The 16,563-nt window shown below is 42.5% G+C and overlaps 2 protein-coding genes across 2 annotated transcripts in view; one reads left to right on the top strand and one right to left on the bottom strand.

The window, feature by feature from the left end:
* The window catches only part of LOC124719716 (ankyrin repeat and SOCS box protein 14-like), a 70,152-nt gene extending 54,808 nt beyond the window's left edge, over nt 1–15,344 (top strand). The window contains exon 4 of the mRNA XM_047244920.1: nt 15,174–15,344. Within this exon, the coding sequence (XP_047100876.1) occupies nt 15,174–15,344 (171 nt within the window). The remainder of the gene's footprint in view (nt 1–15,173) is intronic.
* Nucleotides 15,345–15,395: 51 nt separating this feature from the next.
* Nucleotides 15,396–16,563, bottom strand: part of LOC124719715 (cortactin-binding protein 2-like) — a 90,099-nt gene continuing 88,931 nt past the window's right edge. Inside the window, exon 5 of the mRNA XM_047244919.1 lies at nt 15,396–15,642. Within this exon, the coding sequence (XP_047100875.1) occupies nt 15,396–15,642 (247 nt within the window). The remainder of the gene's footprint in view (nt 15,643–16,563) is intronic.

Below are 16,563 nucleotides of genomic sequence, written 5' to 3'. Positions count from 1 at the left end.
ACTTTGTTTTTATTAAAGAGATTAATAGTAAAGTTCAGGATTTAATCAGTTTGCACATTTTTACTATATGAACACAGTAACCGAGCGTGTTATCCCGTTATTGCAGCAAAAACAACAGGCACAGTGGAATGTGTACCATCCGGTTGTAAAGACACCAACTGACTCACATAATTTCAGCGCACTGACTGACTATGGCTCTCCGGTTACATCGATTACTGATCAAGCAGGTAATAGACTCAATGCGAATAATTCTTGCCCTGCAATCCCATTAGAAAAGACTAAAGTTAGAGGAGCAGTTTCAGGAACAGGAGTAGATGTAAACCTACAGAAACATCTAAAATTTGCTCTTCATGGCCACAGATTTTATACAAATTTTTGGATCGACCCACTTTTAACAAATGAAGTTATGCTAGGCATGGACTCCTTGACAGAACACGAACAGATTTTGGTCTTTTAGGAGTCTTCTATTGTACTACGCAACAATAACGAGCAAGTTGCATTACAGTCGCAGCAGAGCATTTCAACGGACGAACAGCATATAAACAAATTACAGCTTTTCTCATACTCGAAGAATACACAGTGGTACACACTATTTTTCACTACCCGTCTTTTGATACTGACACTGGACATGAAGAATTTAATTAGACGTTTCGCAGATAATGGAAGCCAAGGTAGACAATTATGAAGCAGTAACAGAGGAAGACAAACAACACACTGAATGGGACAGACATATTCAGATTTTTCAGGACAGCATTAATTCAATTCCTAGTGATTCAGCTTTGCTCTCGCCACATTTAGTTTTGAAGAATATAAATCGACCAGACAAAATAAAGTCACATTTTTTACGTCATCGTGAACTGATTGAGATTGCAGTTACTAAAATAAAAAAAGCAATTGGGAGGAGGAAAATGCTACAAAAGAAGATAAGTCGCACTAGAAAATTCAGAGTTGGACAAAAAGTTTTGGTTCGAGTATATCCATTATCTTGTGGGGCAAACAAGTGTCAGAAACTTGCACTACTTTATAACGACCGTTTCGGATTCGACGAATTCCACTTCCCAACGTAGTACATCTTGGAACTCTCAGAATGAAAGCTTGGAGAGGTGTTCATCACATCACCAATTCAACATCGTTCATTGAACAATTACTTGACTTTCTACTCCTTAATGACTACAACACCACACCTTTATACAGGGGGACTATAATTAAAGTTAAACTTTCAAAACGCTGTCGAAATAAGACAACTCGTGAGAATAACGTCCAATTTTTTTTAACCTGTGCACACTTATTTCAAACGGAACGTGACGTATTGTAAGTAAACCTGAACACCAATATAAACAACATTTGTAACTTTACTTGGAGTGTACCTGAGCACGAAATGTACGAAGATTTTTGCAAATTAATTTATAAGCGACTTAGCACCACTACTTTTTATCACTTGTTTGCAGTGACTATGTGCACGTCACATGTATATTTTGTATATTCCATAATCTTTTTTATGTTTCTTTACAAAATACAATACTACTTCGTGGCTTACTATTATTTTCGTATAATATGACACAGGCGAATGTTTCAGTACAATCTTTGCCATATGTAAAAATTCTGCCCGGAGAGGCTGTGGAATAGTGAAAGAGATCTACTGGAAGTTTGTTATTGGCATTTCAGAAATGTATACGTACTACGTACGTCTCACTTTTGATTTGTCGTGAGTAGTTCTTTCCCAGGGAAATTTTGAGAAAAATTAACTGACAACCATGTCATACACCATGAAATATGCTATAAAGACATATAAGCTCCAATGGCGCAATCCTGAGCCCTTGTTAGGAATGCCGAAACTGCCTTTGTCCCCCACCACTCACTCCAAAAATTAGGGGAGGGTAAAAGGTTGGCAACAGGAAGGAGCATCCCGCGACCCTAAACCACTGACAGATTAACATACTGACGTCGAGGTAGGGAAAAAAGAAAAAGAGCAGACAGTTTAAATCTCAACACCATTTTACTTGATATGTTACAGTGCCCAGTCGGTAACATCCCAAAACAACTGTAATGCATTTCAACTCTCGTTTTTCTGCGGGTATTAACCGACATACGAGATCTTGTTAATCACTGCAGATAATTTTTGATAGCAGGTGTTCCAGACGTAGTGACGTTCGAATTACTGATTAAAATTGCTATATAAATCGCTGGTGTGTTTTGTGACCAATTTCTAGCGACATTGCTAGCGATATATCGCTCACGTGTGTGCTGCTAGATGAACTCGTCGTCGGCGAACCTGTCACATCGTGGGACACACAACTGTGCAAATGATGCTCACTGCTATAAGTTACGCATCACCGAAATGAAACACTGCATTAAACAATGACGAGTATAGCTTTTGGATGATATTTCCACCTTCTGACTGCATAAAACTTCCTTATTCTATATTAATATCATGATTTTGGTCTTAAGTCAACAATGTTGGGTAAAATTAGACATTGTCAAGTGATGTCATCGTCAAGATCTATTGTAATGGATGCCCCAGCGTGCAGAAAGTGCAAAATCGTAAAAATCTATGGCAGACTGGTAGCAAATAAGTTTTCCAGTCATTAAACAATCGAGCCACAGAATGAACACCAGGGCAGCAGTTACACGTTTAGTGCGTTTGATCTGAAAATATACTACGGAAAATAATGGTTGACATGGCCAAATATGAAAAGCATAGGTTGTAAGTCCATGATGGACAATCCATGTTCACAGGAATATCATAGGTACATAAAAGCATCTGTTAATAGTGACCACAAGGTGTAAATAGCATGTTCATAGCACAAAAATATGACAGCATGCCAAAAGAAATACCCACATCATATACCGGTTTAAATGATAAAAATGTCCATGTGCCGTATATAACCATGGTACAGACAATGGCGAAAGTTTGCGATTGCAATATTTTGCGTTGTAAGCGATATGTTGCACACCACTATAGTGTCAGGTCTATGGCCTGAATGGCAAAGCTGACAGCGGAATGAACCAACATATCAGCAGCCCGAATTGGCGCAGTCTCTACTGATTCAATTCTAGGGAGGTGAGAGGCCAAGATCATGCGACAGTACTGCACTGGTGTTAAGGATACGAATTACACTGGCATGACTACGATAAAGACGCCTCATTTAATGATACACAAACACAAAGAAACAATGAACAAATTCTAGTGTACGATTTCACCGTCGGCCTTAATCGCAGAGTGAGCATTCAGATGCACAGAACTGATTTTCTGTTGTCGACACACATTGCCACCGTGGGCACGAGATCTGGGGTCGGCATAGGTTTCCCCGTAAAACGTCCTATAAATTTTGAATGCCGCCGTATCGTCAGTACAGATAGATTGCCCTCATATGTGCTGTGTATTTGGGACAGGCGTTTTGTAGACACCATAACAATTGGCATTTGATACCTAGAATAAATTGTTCTCTTAGCTTTGATGAGCAAAATTAGCGGGCACCACGGCATGGCACCGTCACGTCATTCCGCTTAGTCCGCGTCAGAGTACAGTACTGCAGCTGAGGAACTGAGGTGATTAATGGGTAAAGCAAACCTCATAACTTGCGTTCTTGATCAGTTTTGTTTGTTGAAGTACTGAGATGTGACACAACATTTCAAAACATCGACATTTCTGTGGTTTGGGGAAGCGGACATTTGTTCCGTTATAGTGAAACGTAAATAATTTTTCGCCTTCAGATATCTCACGTTGCTTGTGTAACAATATCCAATGCAATAAACATCCAAGTCGTCATGGTACATCTACAAATTGCCACGAAAACAAAACACAATATCTAAATATAGATTAAGAAGTTACAAAAGCACACAATCCACTACTACAATACGAGTGAGCGCGGCAAAATAGGTTAACTTACGATGTTAGCAGGCGATGATGCCGTCGATACTTCCTTCCCGAGAAACCTTGAGCTGCTGTGACGTGACGTGACGGTCTGTTGACGACTTGTCTGAATGCCGCCGTTTGAAGTAAATTGTGGAATCTTTGGATCTGACATGACAGGACCTGACGCCCAAGGTGAACTGGTCTTAAAAAGAGTCATCCCGAGATCACGCGACAATCTCAGCTTAATGTTGACAACTAGTGCAGCACGAAATGTTTACTCCAGAAATTTTTCTACTTTATGGCTTTCACCGACGTCATATCTGAGTCACAGATGCTACTTAGAGGCAATATCTGAAGGCAGAGGGGTTTATTCCTAAACCAAAGAATGTATGACAGAAAAGAAAGATAATAAACATACATATAATAAAATTCCATTGCAGCTCACGTGATTAATTACATAGCCAAAAGTTTTATCGGAAAAGAAATTGGGGTAACAAAAAAGAAAGTAACAACATAAAAAAAACACATGCATTAAATGAATTATTACCACAGTTTATGCGAGCAAGTGAAAGAACAATAAACGGCCTTTCAAGTCCACTATAATATCACTCGTAGTAAACTCGTAATCTACATCTACGTCTACATGGATACTTTACAAATCACACTTACGTACTTGGCAAAGGGTTCATCAATCCACTTTCACAATAATCCTCTGTTATTTCAATCTCAAACAGCGCGAGAAAAAAACGAACACCTACATCTTCCCGAGCGAGTTTTGATTTCCTTATTTTATTATGATGATAATTTCTCCCTATGGAGGTCGGCATCAACAAAATATTTTCGCATTCGGAGGAGAAAGTTGGTGATCGAAATTTCTTGAGAAGTTTCTGCCGCAACGAAAAACGCCTTTGTTTTAATGATGTCCGCCCCAAATTCTGTAACACGTCAGAGACACTCTCTCCCCTATTTCTCGATAATGCAAAATGTGCTGCCCTCCTTTGAACATTCTGGATGTACTCTGTTAATTCTATGTGTTAGGGATCCCACACCGAGCAGAAATGCTCCAAAACAGGACGGAAAGCATAGTGTAGGCAGTCTCTCTAGCAGATCTCTTGCATCTCCAGCCAATAAATCGCTGTCTTTGGTTCGCCTTCCCCACAACATTTCTTATGTGTTATTTCCATTTTGTGTTGTTCGTAATTGTGATTACTAGGTATTTAGTTCAATTTACTGCCCTGACTGATCTAACCAAAGTTTAACAGATTCCTTATAGCACTCATGTGGATCAACTCACACTTTTCATTATTTAGGTTCAACTGCCAACTTTTGCACCATACAGGTATCTTTTCTAAATAGTTTTGCAATTTGTTTTGATATTCTGATTACTTTACTAGAAGGTACATGACAGCATCATCTGCAAACCACCTCAGACGCTTCCTCCATTCTCTCCGAAATCGTTTATATAGATAAGGAACAGCATTACTTGGGAAACGCTGGAAATCACTTATGTTTCCTTCGATGATTTTCGTCAATTACTACGAACTGTGAACAATGTGACAGGAATCTTTGTAATAGCTCTACATCAACTGACAAATAGTCCATTGCTAAGAAACACAACCCCTCTCTCTGTCGAGCTTGTGTTTCTCATGGAATATAAAGTATTCATACTACTTACAAGAATGCAGCCGACATCTTTCACAATCTCGTGTATTTCAAAACTAAAAGCCCAATCTCTTTGAAGGCCAAACGCCAGAATATCAGTGGTTGTCTAGCGCATCACCCAACTCCATTAGCGTTTGTTGTTTGAACCAGTCCCCTACATTACCTGATTACTGGAACCTATTTGCTGGCAGCATGTATGGTCCTGCCTTAGATTAGTGTAAACTGCACCATACTCAAATTACTGCCATATAAGCTGTGCCGGGGCTAGCAGCGCGTTTAGCACTAAATTCAGCTAGAATTTGCACATGGAAATGATGCTCTAAGACCCCCTTTCCTAACTCCGACTTTTTCTGTCGCATATGGATTAAAAAAAGAAACGCAGACTGATTGTTATCGACCCTGCAAGTGGAGTAGAGAAGAATTGGCGTCTGCAATAATTTAATTTGATAAAAATTAATTTGACAGTCGAAAGTTTAATTAATGTCGTGACAGATGAAAGGATTGCTCTACCTAACTACAGAATGAAATTTCTGTTCAAGATAACAATTGGATTTATTCTGACAAAATTCAGAATGAAAAACACGTGAAACAATCACAATACGTCAATTTAATAGGCTTCGGTAGAGTGGCCTTTACTGTGGGAGACCTGCTGTACATGTACCTCTGGTACTTCTCCACAGAAGAGAGTGTCTACAGTGGAGCTGTCAACATTCCACCTGGAGTGTCTAGAGTGGAGCTGTCAACATGCCACCTGGGCGGTCGAACAGTTGGGCCGACGTTCTTTTCCCAGATGAGTCCCCATTTGGTCTGCAGAGTGATTCTCGACGCATCCGCATCTAGAGGGAACGTGGAACACGATTTCTCAATCCAAACACTGTGCAAGGAGACTGATATCGAGGATCCTGGGCAGGGATTCTGGTGACCACTCGAACACCTCTTCATGTAATTGGACCAGTGCATTGGCGAGCTTTAACCGCTGCCAGGTATCGAGGCGAGATCTCGGGACCTGATGTGCGGTTGTTGCGAGGAGAGATGGACCCAGACTTTGTACTGATGGACGACAGTGCTCGACCTCATAGAGCAGAGGTGTTTCACGTTTTCTTGGAAATCGGAGACCGTGCGTGGCGTGGCCTGCTCATTCTGCCGATTTGAATCCCATAGAGCGTGTCTGGGACGCACTGGGGAGACGGGCTGCATCGCGTCATCATCCACGAACCACTCTGCAGGACTTGCGAGCAGCTCTGCAGGAACTGTGGGCGTTATCGCCTCAACAAGAGATTGACAACATCACTCACAGCACGCCCCGCCGTTGTCGGGGCTGTACTGCTGCCAGAGGTGGTCACACCCCGTGCTGAGCACAGTAACCAGTCGTCGCAGTGCGTGTGTGGAGATACATTGAGTTGTAAGAAAAGGAACAACGGTTATGCATGGTCCAGTTGTTTACATTCTGTGTTCTTTACATTGTTTCCATTTTACTAACGCCCGTTTACACTATTTTGTGGCAAAATAGATGCAACCTCGCAAAATACCCAACTGTTGCTTCACTTTTGGCCAGCAGGGTATTTGCAGTTTGTACTATCACATTGTGAAGTGTGGTGTTCAGTTGTGACAGTCAGAGAGCAGACATGTTTACACTGAGTGGGCCTCCTGGCTTGATGAGTGGTACCCTGAGGAGCTGCTGTGTGATGGACTGAAGTGGATGTAGCTCTTAGAGCGAATTTTTCAGGCTGCAGTGGAGTGTGCGCTGATGTGGAACTTTGTGGCAGATTAAAAAACTGTGTGCAGAGTGGGACGTCTGCATTTCTCTGGCAAATGCTCTACAAACTGAGCTACCCGGCCACGTCTTGTGACCCGTGTTCAGGGCCTAGCGCGCCCCCTGATTTCCAAACACTCCACTGCCAACTGCAACATTCATTCCCGAAATGATCTCCTGCCTTGGCTGAGCCGAGTCTCTGCAATCTTTCAGGAGTGCTAGTCCTGCAAGTTTCACATGAGGATATATGTGGAGTTTGAATGGTAGGAGATTTACTGGTGAAAGTAAGGCTGTGACGACTGGCTGTGAGCCATTCTTGGATAGCTCAGTAGGTAGAACACCTGTCTGTAAGCGGCACAGCTCCCTGGTTTGAGTCCCAGTTCGGCACATTGTTTTACTGATTTCTGAGAACATTTCTCGTGGAGAACAGTGGTCTGGCAGAAAGTAAAACTGACACGGAAGACAGCAGTCTTTCGCGGTGGGGAAACTTCCAGAACGGCTCTAACCTCTATGGATTAGTATTGTAAGGTAATAATGGTTCGTGCAAGTCCGCACTGAAGCTCAATACGGATGAAATCATTGTTGTCCTTCACTACTGAACGTAAGCCGCTCACATTCTATTATCTGTTAAGTGGTATCACCATCAACCGAACCATATTAGAGTATAAATGGGACACGGGATTGCTGCTAGGTACACGATCGCAGAGCTTAAACTGTCTTCGTTTACCTGTATGCAAACATTTTTCGATTGCTTTTAATTAAACTTGTGACTGCAGATCTTCACTGAAATATCAGCAAGATCAGGTGGAATGTTACAGTGTGCGCTCTCCCCTGCATGATTTTTACTATTTTTTTATGTACTGATAAGGGAATATTTTCTGTATTGTCAATGCCAGCGTTTAAAATTTATGCAGTGTTTCCCTGCCTCCCCCCCCCCCCTCCTCATCTCAACAGGATTGCGTATGAAGGAAGACTTCGCTAGTCTCACTAAGCATTTGTTTCACATTTGCAAGAACACTGGTAATTTATGTGTATATATGTGGAAATAATCGTGTCTTCCAGTGCCGTGAAAACATTGCCGTAGCCTGACATTGAGGTGGTGAATAGCACAGTTAAACCTAAATTCAATCTTGTTATTAGCGAGAGATATCATTAAGGAATGTATCTATTGGCATGGAAGTGTAAAAATCGCTAGGTCCTTAATGAAGGTTGTGTCAAATGTTTGATTATCCAGCCAAATGCAAAATATTCTTCCAAGTACTTAACAACAACTTTTCTTTTCCTGCATCAAAAAACCTTTATATCAAATTACATGTTGTACCACCGTTGCCAACCTGTTCATGTACACTGTACGTATGTGTTTAATGTAACAAACTTGCAGGAGGATGATACAGTTATTTAATCATCAATTTTAGTGGGAGATCGATATGCCATTTTCTTTATTTATTGTAATGTATGAAAATGTGTTTCTTTGCTTAAGTGTGAGTATATTGTGTGTGTGTGTGTGTGTGTGTGTGTGTGTGTGTGTGTGTGTGTGTGTGTGTGTGTGTGTGTGTGTGCATATGAGAGAGAGAGACATAGACAGAGAGAGATATAGAGAGAGAGATAGACAGAGAGATAGACAGAGAGATAGATAGATAGATAGATAGAGAGAGAGAGAGAGAGAGAGAGAGAGGAGAGAGAGAGAGAGAGATAGAGAGAGAGAGAGACAGTAATGGTACTAATTCAATGTTTCCCATTTTGCTCTAATTTTTAATGATCAGTTCAAAATGGTTGAAATGGCTCTAAGCACTATGGGACTTAACATGAGAGGTCATCAGTCCCCTAGACCTAGAAGTACTTAAACCCAACTATCCTAAGGACATCAGACACATCCATGCCCGAGGCAGGATTCGAACCTGCGACCGTAGCAGCAGCGCGGTTCCGGACTGAAGAGCCTAGAGCCGGTCGGCCACTACGGCCGGCGAAGAACGAGTAACAGATAGCATCAGCTTGCGTATGGAAAGGCAGAAGACACATGTAGGCAGTGACAAGTTATGTGGCTTTAAAGGTTAAATTGTCGAAGGTATTAAAAATATAAATAATGGAACATAATAATAACAAAGTGCTGCTTACTTTGTAGCAATGTGTGTTACTCATCACGTTGACATCAGTCGTCCCATTCGTTGCAGGTGGGTCCAGAACGGAGCCATCGAGTAATTCTGATGCTCGCTGTATCTAAAAAAGTGTTAAGTCATCAGTTACAACATCGCTCCTCGTCGTCATTTACACATTTATACTCTGCGAATTGGGTCTTCTGATGCGCCACTTACACCGGATCGTAAGAAAGCAAATACGAACGTAAAAGCATCTGCTGGCAGTTCCCAACTGTTTGCTTGTATCCGTGAACGTTTGTATACACTCTAGGCAATAGAAGAGAACACGATAAAATAAGCATATATATACACTTTCACCGACTCCCACACAGATTTGACTCAATTGTTACAGCTCTGGTATAAAACTCTGGTATTCACGTAGGATTATTCTGCATGCTGGGTGTGTTGTTCTACGTCAAGCAAACTAAATGTAATAGGAAAATAAAAATGTATTATTGGATGTCTCACTTTTTATGCAAGTGTGCAGCACTTTTCACTAAACTGCAGCTTTCTTCCTCGTTCTCACTATTGCAAAGTCTTGCAACTACGTCAGTTGACACTTTAGCTTCTCGTTACAACTAATGAGAAAATTTGAAAGTGGAATACTAATTTCTGATGAGCGACATAACCTGAAGAACAGATAGAATTTACACACTGCAACTGGAGAAATTTATGCCAGCTTCTGTGCCTCAAATAGTTCCTGACGCCTGCAGTGACATATGCAAAGCACACATTTCATTAAGGTACGCGTAAGGAAGATAATGCCAGTAAAGTACAGTAACTGAAATGTGAAATGCACATAAAACCTCTCAATAAGGCTATTTGACAAAACTTACCGCACTGTCGATGGAGCACAAGGCGTGAAACGTCATCCATAGAATGAGATGTTGCTCATCCTCGATAGTCATTGTCCATTGAAAGACGTTCGTGGGTTAAGGTAGTTGGTAAGCAGGCAGCGTTCCACTTTCGGGGGCTTATCTGACGCTTTGTGCAGATCGTGGTCGTGGCGATACTGTGCTGCCAGCGATGCGGGCCGCGGACGGCTCCTCTACCTGCTGGGCGGAGTCGTTTGCCGTGTGAGGCTGTGAGGAAGAGCCGTGGAGTGCGCGTGAGCTCCGTGATGCTGGAGGAACTGTCGTGGCACTCATGTTCTGTTTTTGTTACACTATTGTTTTGGGTCTCGTGTGAGACTGACGCATGAGAGCGTCCAGCTGGAATATAACGTGTAGCCGATTCATTAAGAGAAGTTAGAGTTGTACGTTGTAGGAAATACATTGAGATGAACTTCTGTGAGAGTGCTATTCCAACGGAACGAGAAAAGTCTCTTTTGGCATGTTCAGTACAGTGGATTGAAGTTCACAGGGGAGAAGCTGTGTCACGGTTCACGGGTGCTGAGCAGCAGCACCACTGCAGCGTCGGTGTTACACGGCGACACCGAGAGGAGCACGACACCCAGTCAGGTACGGAGACTGCGGGTCTACGACTTGTGGACTGTTTCAGTGGCCTGTTCCTAACACCACCATTAGGGACATAAAAACCAAGCAAACATTCAAAGCAGGCATAACATGACCGAAGGAAAAAATATTTTGAGGTATTTGGTTACGACATCAAAAGCGTATAAAACCGGTGACACACCCATTATGTAACTACAGCTGATTTGAACATAGGCCACGAGACTGATAAGCTTCTTCACAAATTTTTAATTTTGAATTACTCAGCACTACACATTTTTGTTTTTGTAGACTTGCAGGAAAATTTATTGTGCTGTTCCTCTTTAATAAAAAAAAAAAAATACGAAAGCTTGTGGTTCTTCAGACTGTTCTCTCCTAACAGGATGCATCTAATGAATTTATAATCTTTGCTATGTCTCTGGTTGGACGTTTTAGTGTTCCGACTGTTTTCTATTGAGCGTGTTTCCCTTATACAGTAGTGTTACATTATCGTCTGACCACTCCACAGCTCACACGAGAAATCTTCAACAATAAAAGTAGTTTGTGTGCAAAACAGCACGCAAACGCAAGTGCAGGTCAAACAATGGTATGAAGCTTGCGTGGCAGATTAAAACTGTGTGCTGGGCCGAGAGTTGAACGTGGGTGCTCTGCCTTCCTCAGGCTGGGTCTCTATTGACTGAGCTACCCAAGCATGACGCGTGATCCGTCCTCACAGCTTTACTTCCACCAGTGCCTCATCTCCTGCCTTCCAAACTCAACAGCTCTGCTGTGAAACTTGCATGACTAGCTCTCCTAGCAGAAACGATATTGCAGAGACATGGCTTAGCTACAGTGTGGACGAAAGAATGAATTTTCACTCTGCAGTGGAGTACGCCATGTTCAACCCGCCAGGGCAGCCGAGAGCGCTGACGCTCTGCTTCCTAGGCTCGGGTAGGCCCGCCAGCCTCGGATCGAATCCGACCGGCGGATTAACAACGAGGACAGGTGTGCTGACTGGCCTGGATGTGGTTTTAGGCGGTTTTCCACATCCCGCTAGGTGAATGCCGGGCTGGTCCCCACGTTCCGCCTCAGTTACACGGTTCGCAGACATCTCAACACGTTCGCACTATTCCACGGATTACACTAGTGCGCTAATTCCACGCGGGGGGGGGGGGGGGGGCGGAAGGAAGGGCATCTGGCCACCTCTTGAAATTAACATGCCACATCCGCTTAACCAGCAGAGCCCGCCAGTCGGGATTAATTCTTGGAAAGAGACAGACTGGAGGTCGCCGTGTTACACTATACCCTACCTAACATACATGTGATTAATACGGTAGTTCACTAAAATTATACACAACGTACAAGAAAGAAGCAACAGAAAGACTTTATCCGTACAAGTGTTTGATATAGTGCTACCTTAGTGCATGTCGCAGCCCCAGACTCGGCGTTTTTGGTGCTACATTCAGTGTGGTGCACTGGGAAATCATGTCGCAATGCGACTGCAGCATAATCTTTATTCACACAGAGAAGAGGAAGTCTGATCATGTGCATTATAAAGTAAATAGCGTTGGCTATCTCTATTTTTCCTGTAGCGAAAAGACGGACGACATATGAGCTGCGACCATTTTTGTAAACAAGCGAAGTGGCCTTCCATTTATCTCTACGCAGAATTAACCCAGATACTTTCTGTGCATCAAATGGAGGTTGTTAACCTCCATTTGACAAGCCTGAACAACATCTGCCAAACTTCAGAACAGGATTCGACTCTTCCAGCGACGTGATGACATTAAGAATCTGCAGAGGCCTTACTAGCAAACGACACACAGCACCTCTGTGTCACTGTCCGTGTGATTCCTGTACTGCATATCTGAATGCTGGCTTCTTAGGCATTGCTGTCCTGCGATTATACCTTTACACAGCACCCTGTCTCCCTTCAGTAGCCAACGCACATCACCTGTCTCCTAACTGCAGATGTGTGAGTACTGCCACCATACAAACTTCGCGTATGTTGTACGAAAACACATAACAATGCAACCTGGGTGATACAGACACTAATGCCGAGAAACCACGAGGAAAGAGAATACATATATGCCTTTCTCCATACCAACTCCCAAATATAAATAAAGAATTCGAACTCAGGATTGCAAACATAAACGAACGTAGTCGGAGAGCCTTAGTGCAGACGCATTCCCAGCTGCTGATTCTCAAACACATCGCTGTGGCAGAACCGACTGGTCAGATGCGTACAGTGACCGTTTCCTGTGAAATACATTAGTAGTTTCTCCGTGAACTCGTCGGGAGTCTACGGAACTGATGAATAAACCCTCCACTTGTTTACTCAATGCCGATATTCAGCTTGCGTAATTAAACGATTTACAAGTAGGATCTGATGAGAGTATTGAGGTGAAGCAAAGTCAGAGCACAGTTTTCAGATTACACTACGAATCGAGTGGATATTCTTTAAAAAAAAGGGATACACTGTGGACAATGCATCTGAATGCAGTTTGTTTATTGGCTGATGAATCCATATCAGGTGAGCGAAGTAAGTTAGTCGGCCGGAGTGGCCGAGCGGTTCTAGGCTCTACAGTCTGGAACCGCGCGACCGCTACGGTCGCAGGTTCGAATCCTGCCTCGGGCATGGATGTGTTAGTTAGGTTTAAGTAGTTCTACGTTCTAGGGGACTGATGACCTCAGAAGTTACGTCCCATAGTGCTCAGAGCCATTTGAACCGTTTTTGAAGTAAGTTTTTGTTTTCCCATAGCAGACACGGCAGTATTTCTTAATTCCTAAATATAAGTGGGAATTTGACACTTAAGCTAAATTCCTTCCCCTCTTCTCTCTGTCCATCTCCTACTCCCTCTCTCTTTGTCCATCTGCCACTCCTCCCCCGCCCCTCTCTGTGCATGACCTCCTCCCCACCTCCTCCTCCGCCCTCTATGTCTATTTCCACTTCTCTGCCCTCTTACCCCTCTCTCTGAGCTCTAGCCTTGTTTATTGTTATTGAGAACAAAACCTCGATTGGGAACTGAAGCCACTTAAAATGAATGGGTATGCTAGTTGATATCATTGGTATACAGGGTGTGAGAGACACCTGTCCACCGGCTGGATCTGTGAAGACAGTAGCTTTAATGACAGTGTTTTGCATAATTTCAATCTGTGAATGGGTAGGATTACAAAGTTTCAGATGATTCAGATTCTGTATTATTTTTCTAATAATAAGCCAATAAGCCATAAATACCAGTTCCTCGTTCCTGTATAAACAATGGCGAAGACGAAAACAAAACAGTACAATGCCATGTATACAATTTGTCATTGAAATTGTATGTAAATAGAAAGAATATATATGGGCCGAACAATTTTTCTGATGGGTTATTCGCCCCGTATTGTAGTTGAAACTGACTGTGAGAAACATACCTAAGCCACACATTTTCTTCCTCACGGTCGGTTTTAACAGAAAACCTATATATTGCCATTTTGAAACATATGTAACCTATACCTGTAAAAATGTTTGTTAGAGTTTAGTATACAAATTCTAAATAAATCGGTGAAGCACTTTCCGAGGGTTTTGGTAACAAAGTATCCCCTTTTACTATTCATTAGAGCATTGTGTATAAATTTCAAGTAATTTAGTCAAGAACTTTTCCAGGTATTTGGTGATTAACTTTCCCCCATATATATTACACATATATTTATGTATCATAAATTGATTGTTCGTTAGAGTATCGTGTAAATATTTGATTTAATTCGGTGAAGATCTTTTCGAGATTTTTGGCAACAACGTTTCCCCTTTATAGATTAAAAATATATTTGTATGTTATATATATATTAAATATATATAGCCTATGTCCATTCAATAATTCATGGAAGTATTGTGCAGAAATTTGAACTATATCAGTTGAGAACATCTTGAGACGGTTAGTAACCTCCTTTCCCCTGTCAATGTTACAGGAACATTTATACGAGTATGTCATAATTGTGACTGAAGTACATAGCATATATCCAAGTAAATATTGATGAGAGTATCAGGTGCAAATCTGAAGTATATCAGTCAAGAGCTTTTAGAGACTTTTAATAAAAACTTTTCCTCTTTATATGTTATGTATGTCCTGTATCTGTCTGACCATTCATTACAGTATCATGTGATAAGCAATGACTTGTCCTTATATAGTAATACAGATAAAAATTTGCGCCAACCCCCTCTTAAAATTTCTTTGATGTGTGGTCCTTAAGATGTATTGTGTTTCAAACTTTAAAAAAATTAAGAGCAAATTTTTATGCAATACAAGAAGAATTCAGATAAAAAGCATTAATCACAAGATTTGTTCAGTGCTAAATAGTTGTACCGCATCTGCTTCTGCCACGTCCGCAGGTGTCTGCCCACTGTTACCCCTTATGTCCCTCCTAGCACCGGCCAGCAGCAGTGCCTTCGCTGCATATGCACACCCCCATCTGGCAGCCACATGGAGTGGAGTCTCCCCCGCATCGTGCTGGACATCTACACACGCTGATGCCGCCAGTAGCATCCGTACAATGTGCTGCTCGCCACCTCTACATGCAGCCTAGTGCAGAGGCGTCATCCCATCCGAGTCCCTGACGTTGACATCTGCCCCGGCATCAATCAGGCACTTGACAGTTTCTTCGTGGCCATTCATCACTGCTTCATGCAGGGCAGTGTCGCCACTGGCGTCTGTCGCGTTGACTGGCGACCCCGCATCCAGGATCGCCCGCACTTGGCCGGTCTGACCCTGTGACGCAGCAATGATCAGCCTCCCAGCCAGCATCTGCTTCTGTTCCTCAGTCAGGATCCTGTAAATCACATTATGATTTACATCAGTTTTAGTATAGCAGCAGTGACATGAACATGACCTCCACAACGTATCTAAAACACACACACACACACAGACTTACACACACACACACACACACACACACACACACTCACACAGAGAGAGGGGGGGGGTTTGGAGATACAAAATGTTACTCTGTGAAAACCTTGTTTGAAATCAGTCATATAGGTAGTCAAGCAATTTAAAGCCCATTGGATATGTTGGTTAAAATTTTAGCGTTTAGCTTATTGTCACCAAAGAAAAAAAGTCATTCTTGTAGATGAAGAATTATGTGAGTGCATGGTAGCTATTCCCCTCGATATCTGCATCTAGTGACGCCTGTGAGCTGAGGATGACATGGCAGCTAGTTGGTACTGTTGGGCTTTTATGGCCTGTTCTGGAGGAGTTTAGTTTAGTTTTAGTTTTATAATAGATACTGGGTGTCACTGGCCCTTATCTCTAGGAGTCTGCAAAACGGTATGCCTAGAGAATGTGCACGAGATGGCTTTGAGAAGTCTTGGGTCACTGGCTTGATGGACGTGGGAGCAGCATACTGGCAGATCACACAGTGATCACAGTCTGAAGTGCAATGGATGAATGATAGGGTTGCAGGACAACAGCGTGGCAAGAAGGGTAGGCACATCGCCATCCAGAAGAACTGCACAACAAACAGATTTTAAAATGGAACGACTAGCTTTTTCATATAGGCAACAGCTGAAACCTGAGCAGAGGCGAAACTTCCTGGCAGATTATAACTGTCTACTGGACCGAGACTTGAGTTCGGTATCTTTCTGTATTGGGGGAAGTGAAGCTGTGAGGACGATTAGGGAGTCATGCTTGTGTATCTCAGTCAGCAGAGCACTTACCTATGAAAGGCAAAGATCCTGAGTTCCAGTCTCGG

Source organism: Schistocerca piceifrons, chromosome 11 (assembly GCF_021461385.2).
Source record: "Schistocerca piceifrons isolate TAMUIC-IGC-003096 chromosome 11, iqSchPice1.1, whole genome shotgun sequence".
NCBI classification, from domain to species: domain Eukaryota; kingdom Metazoa; phylum Arthropoda; class Insecta; order Orthoptera; family Acrididae; genus Schistocerca; species Schistocerca piceifrons.
Note: the sequence above shows the minus strand (reverse complement) of the source record. Positions and strands in the feature narration are given on the sequence as shown.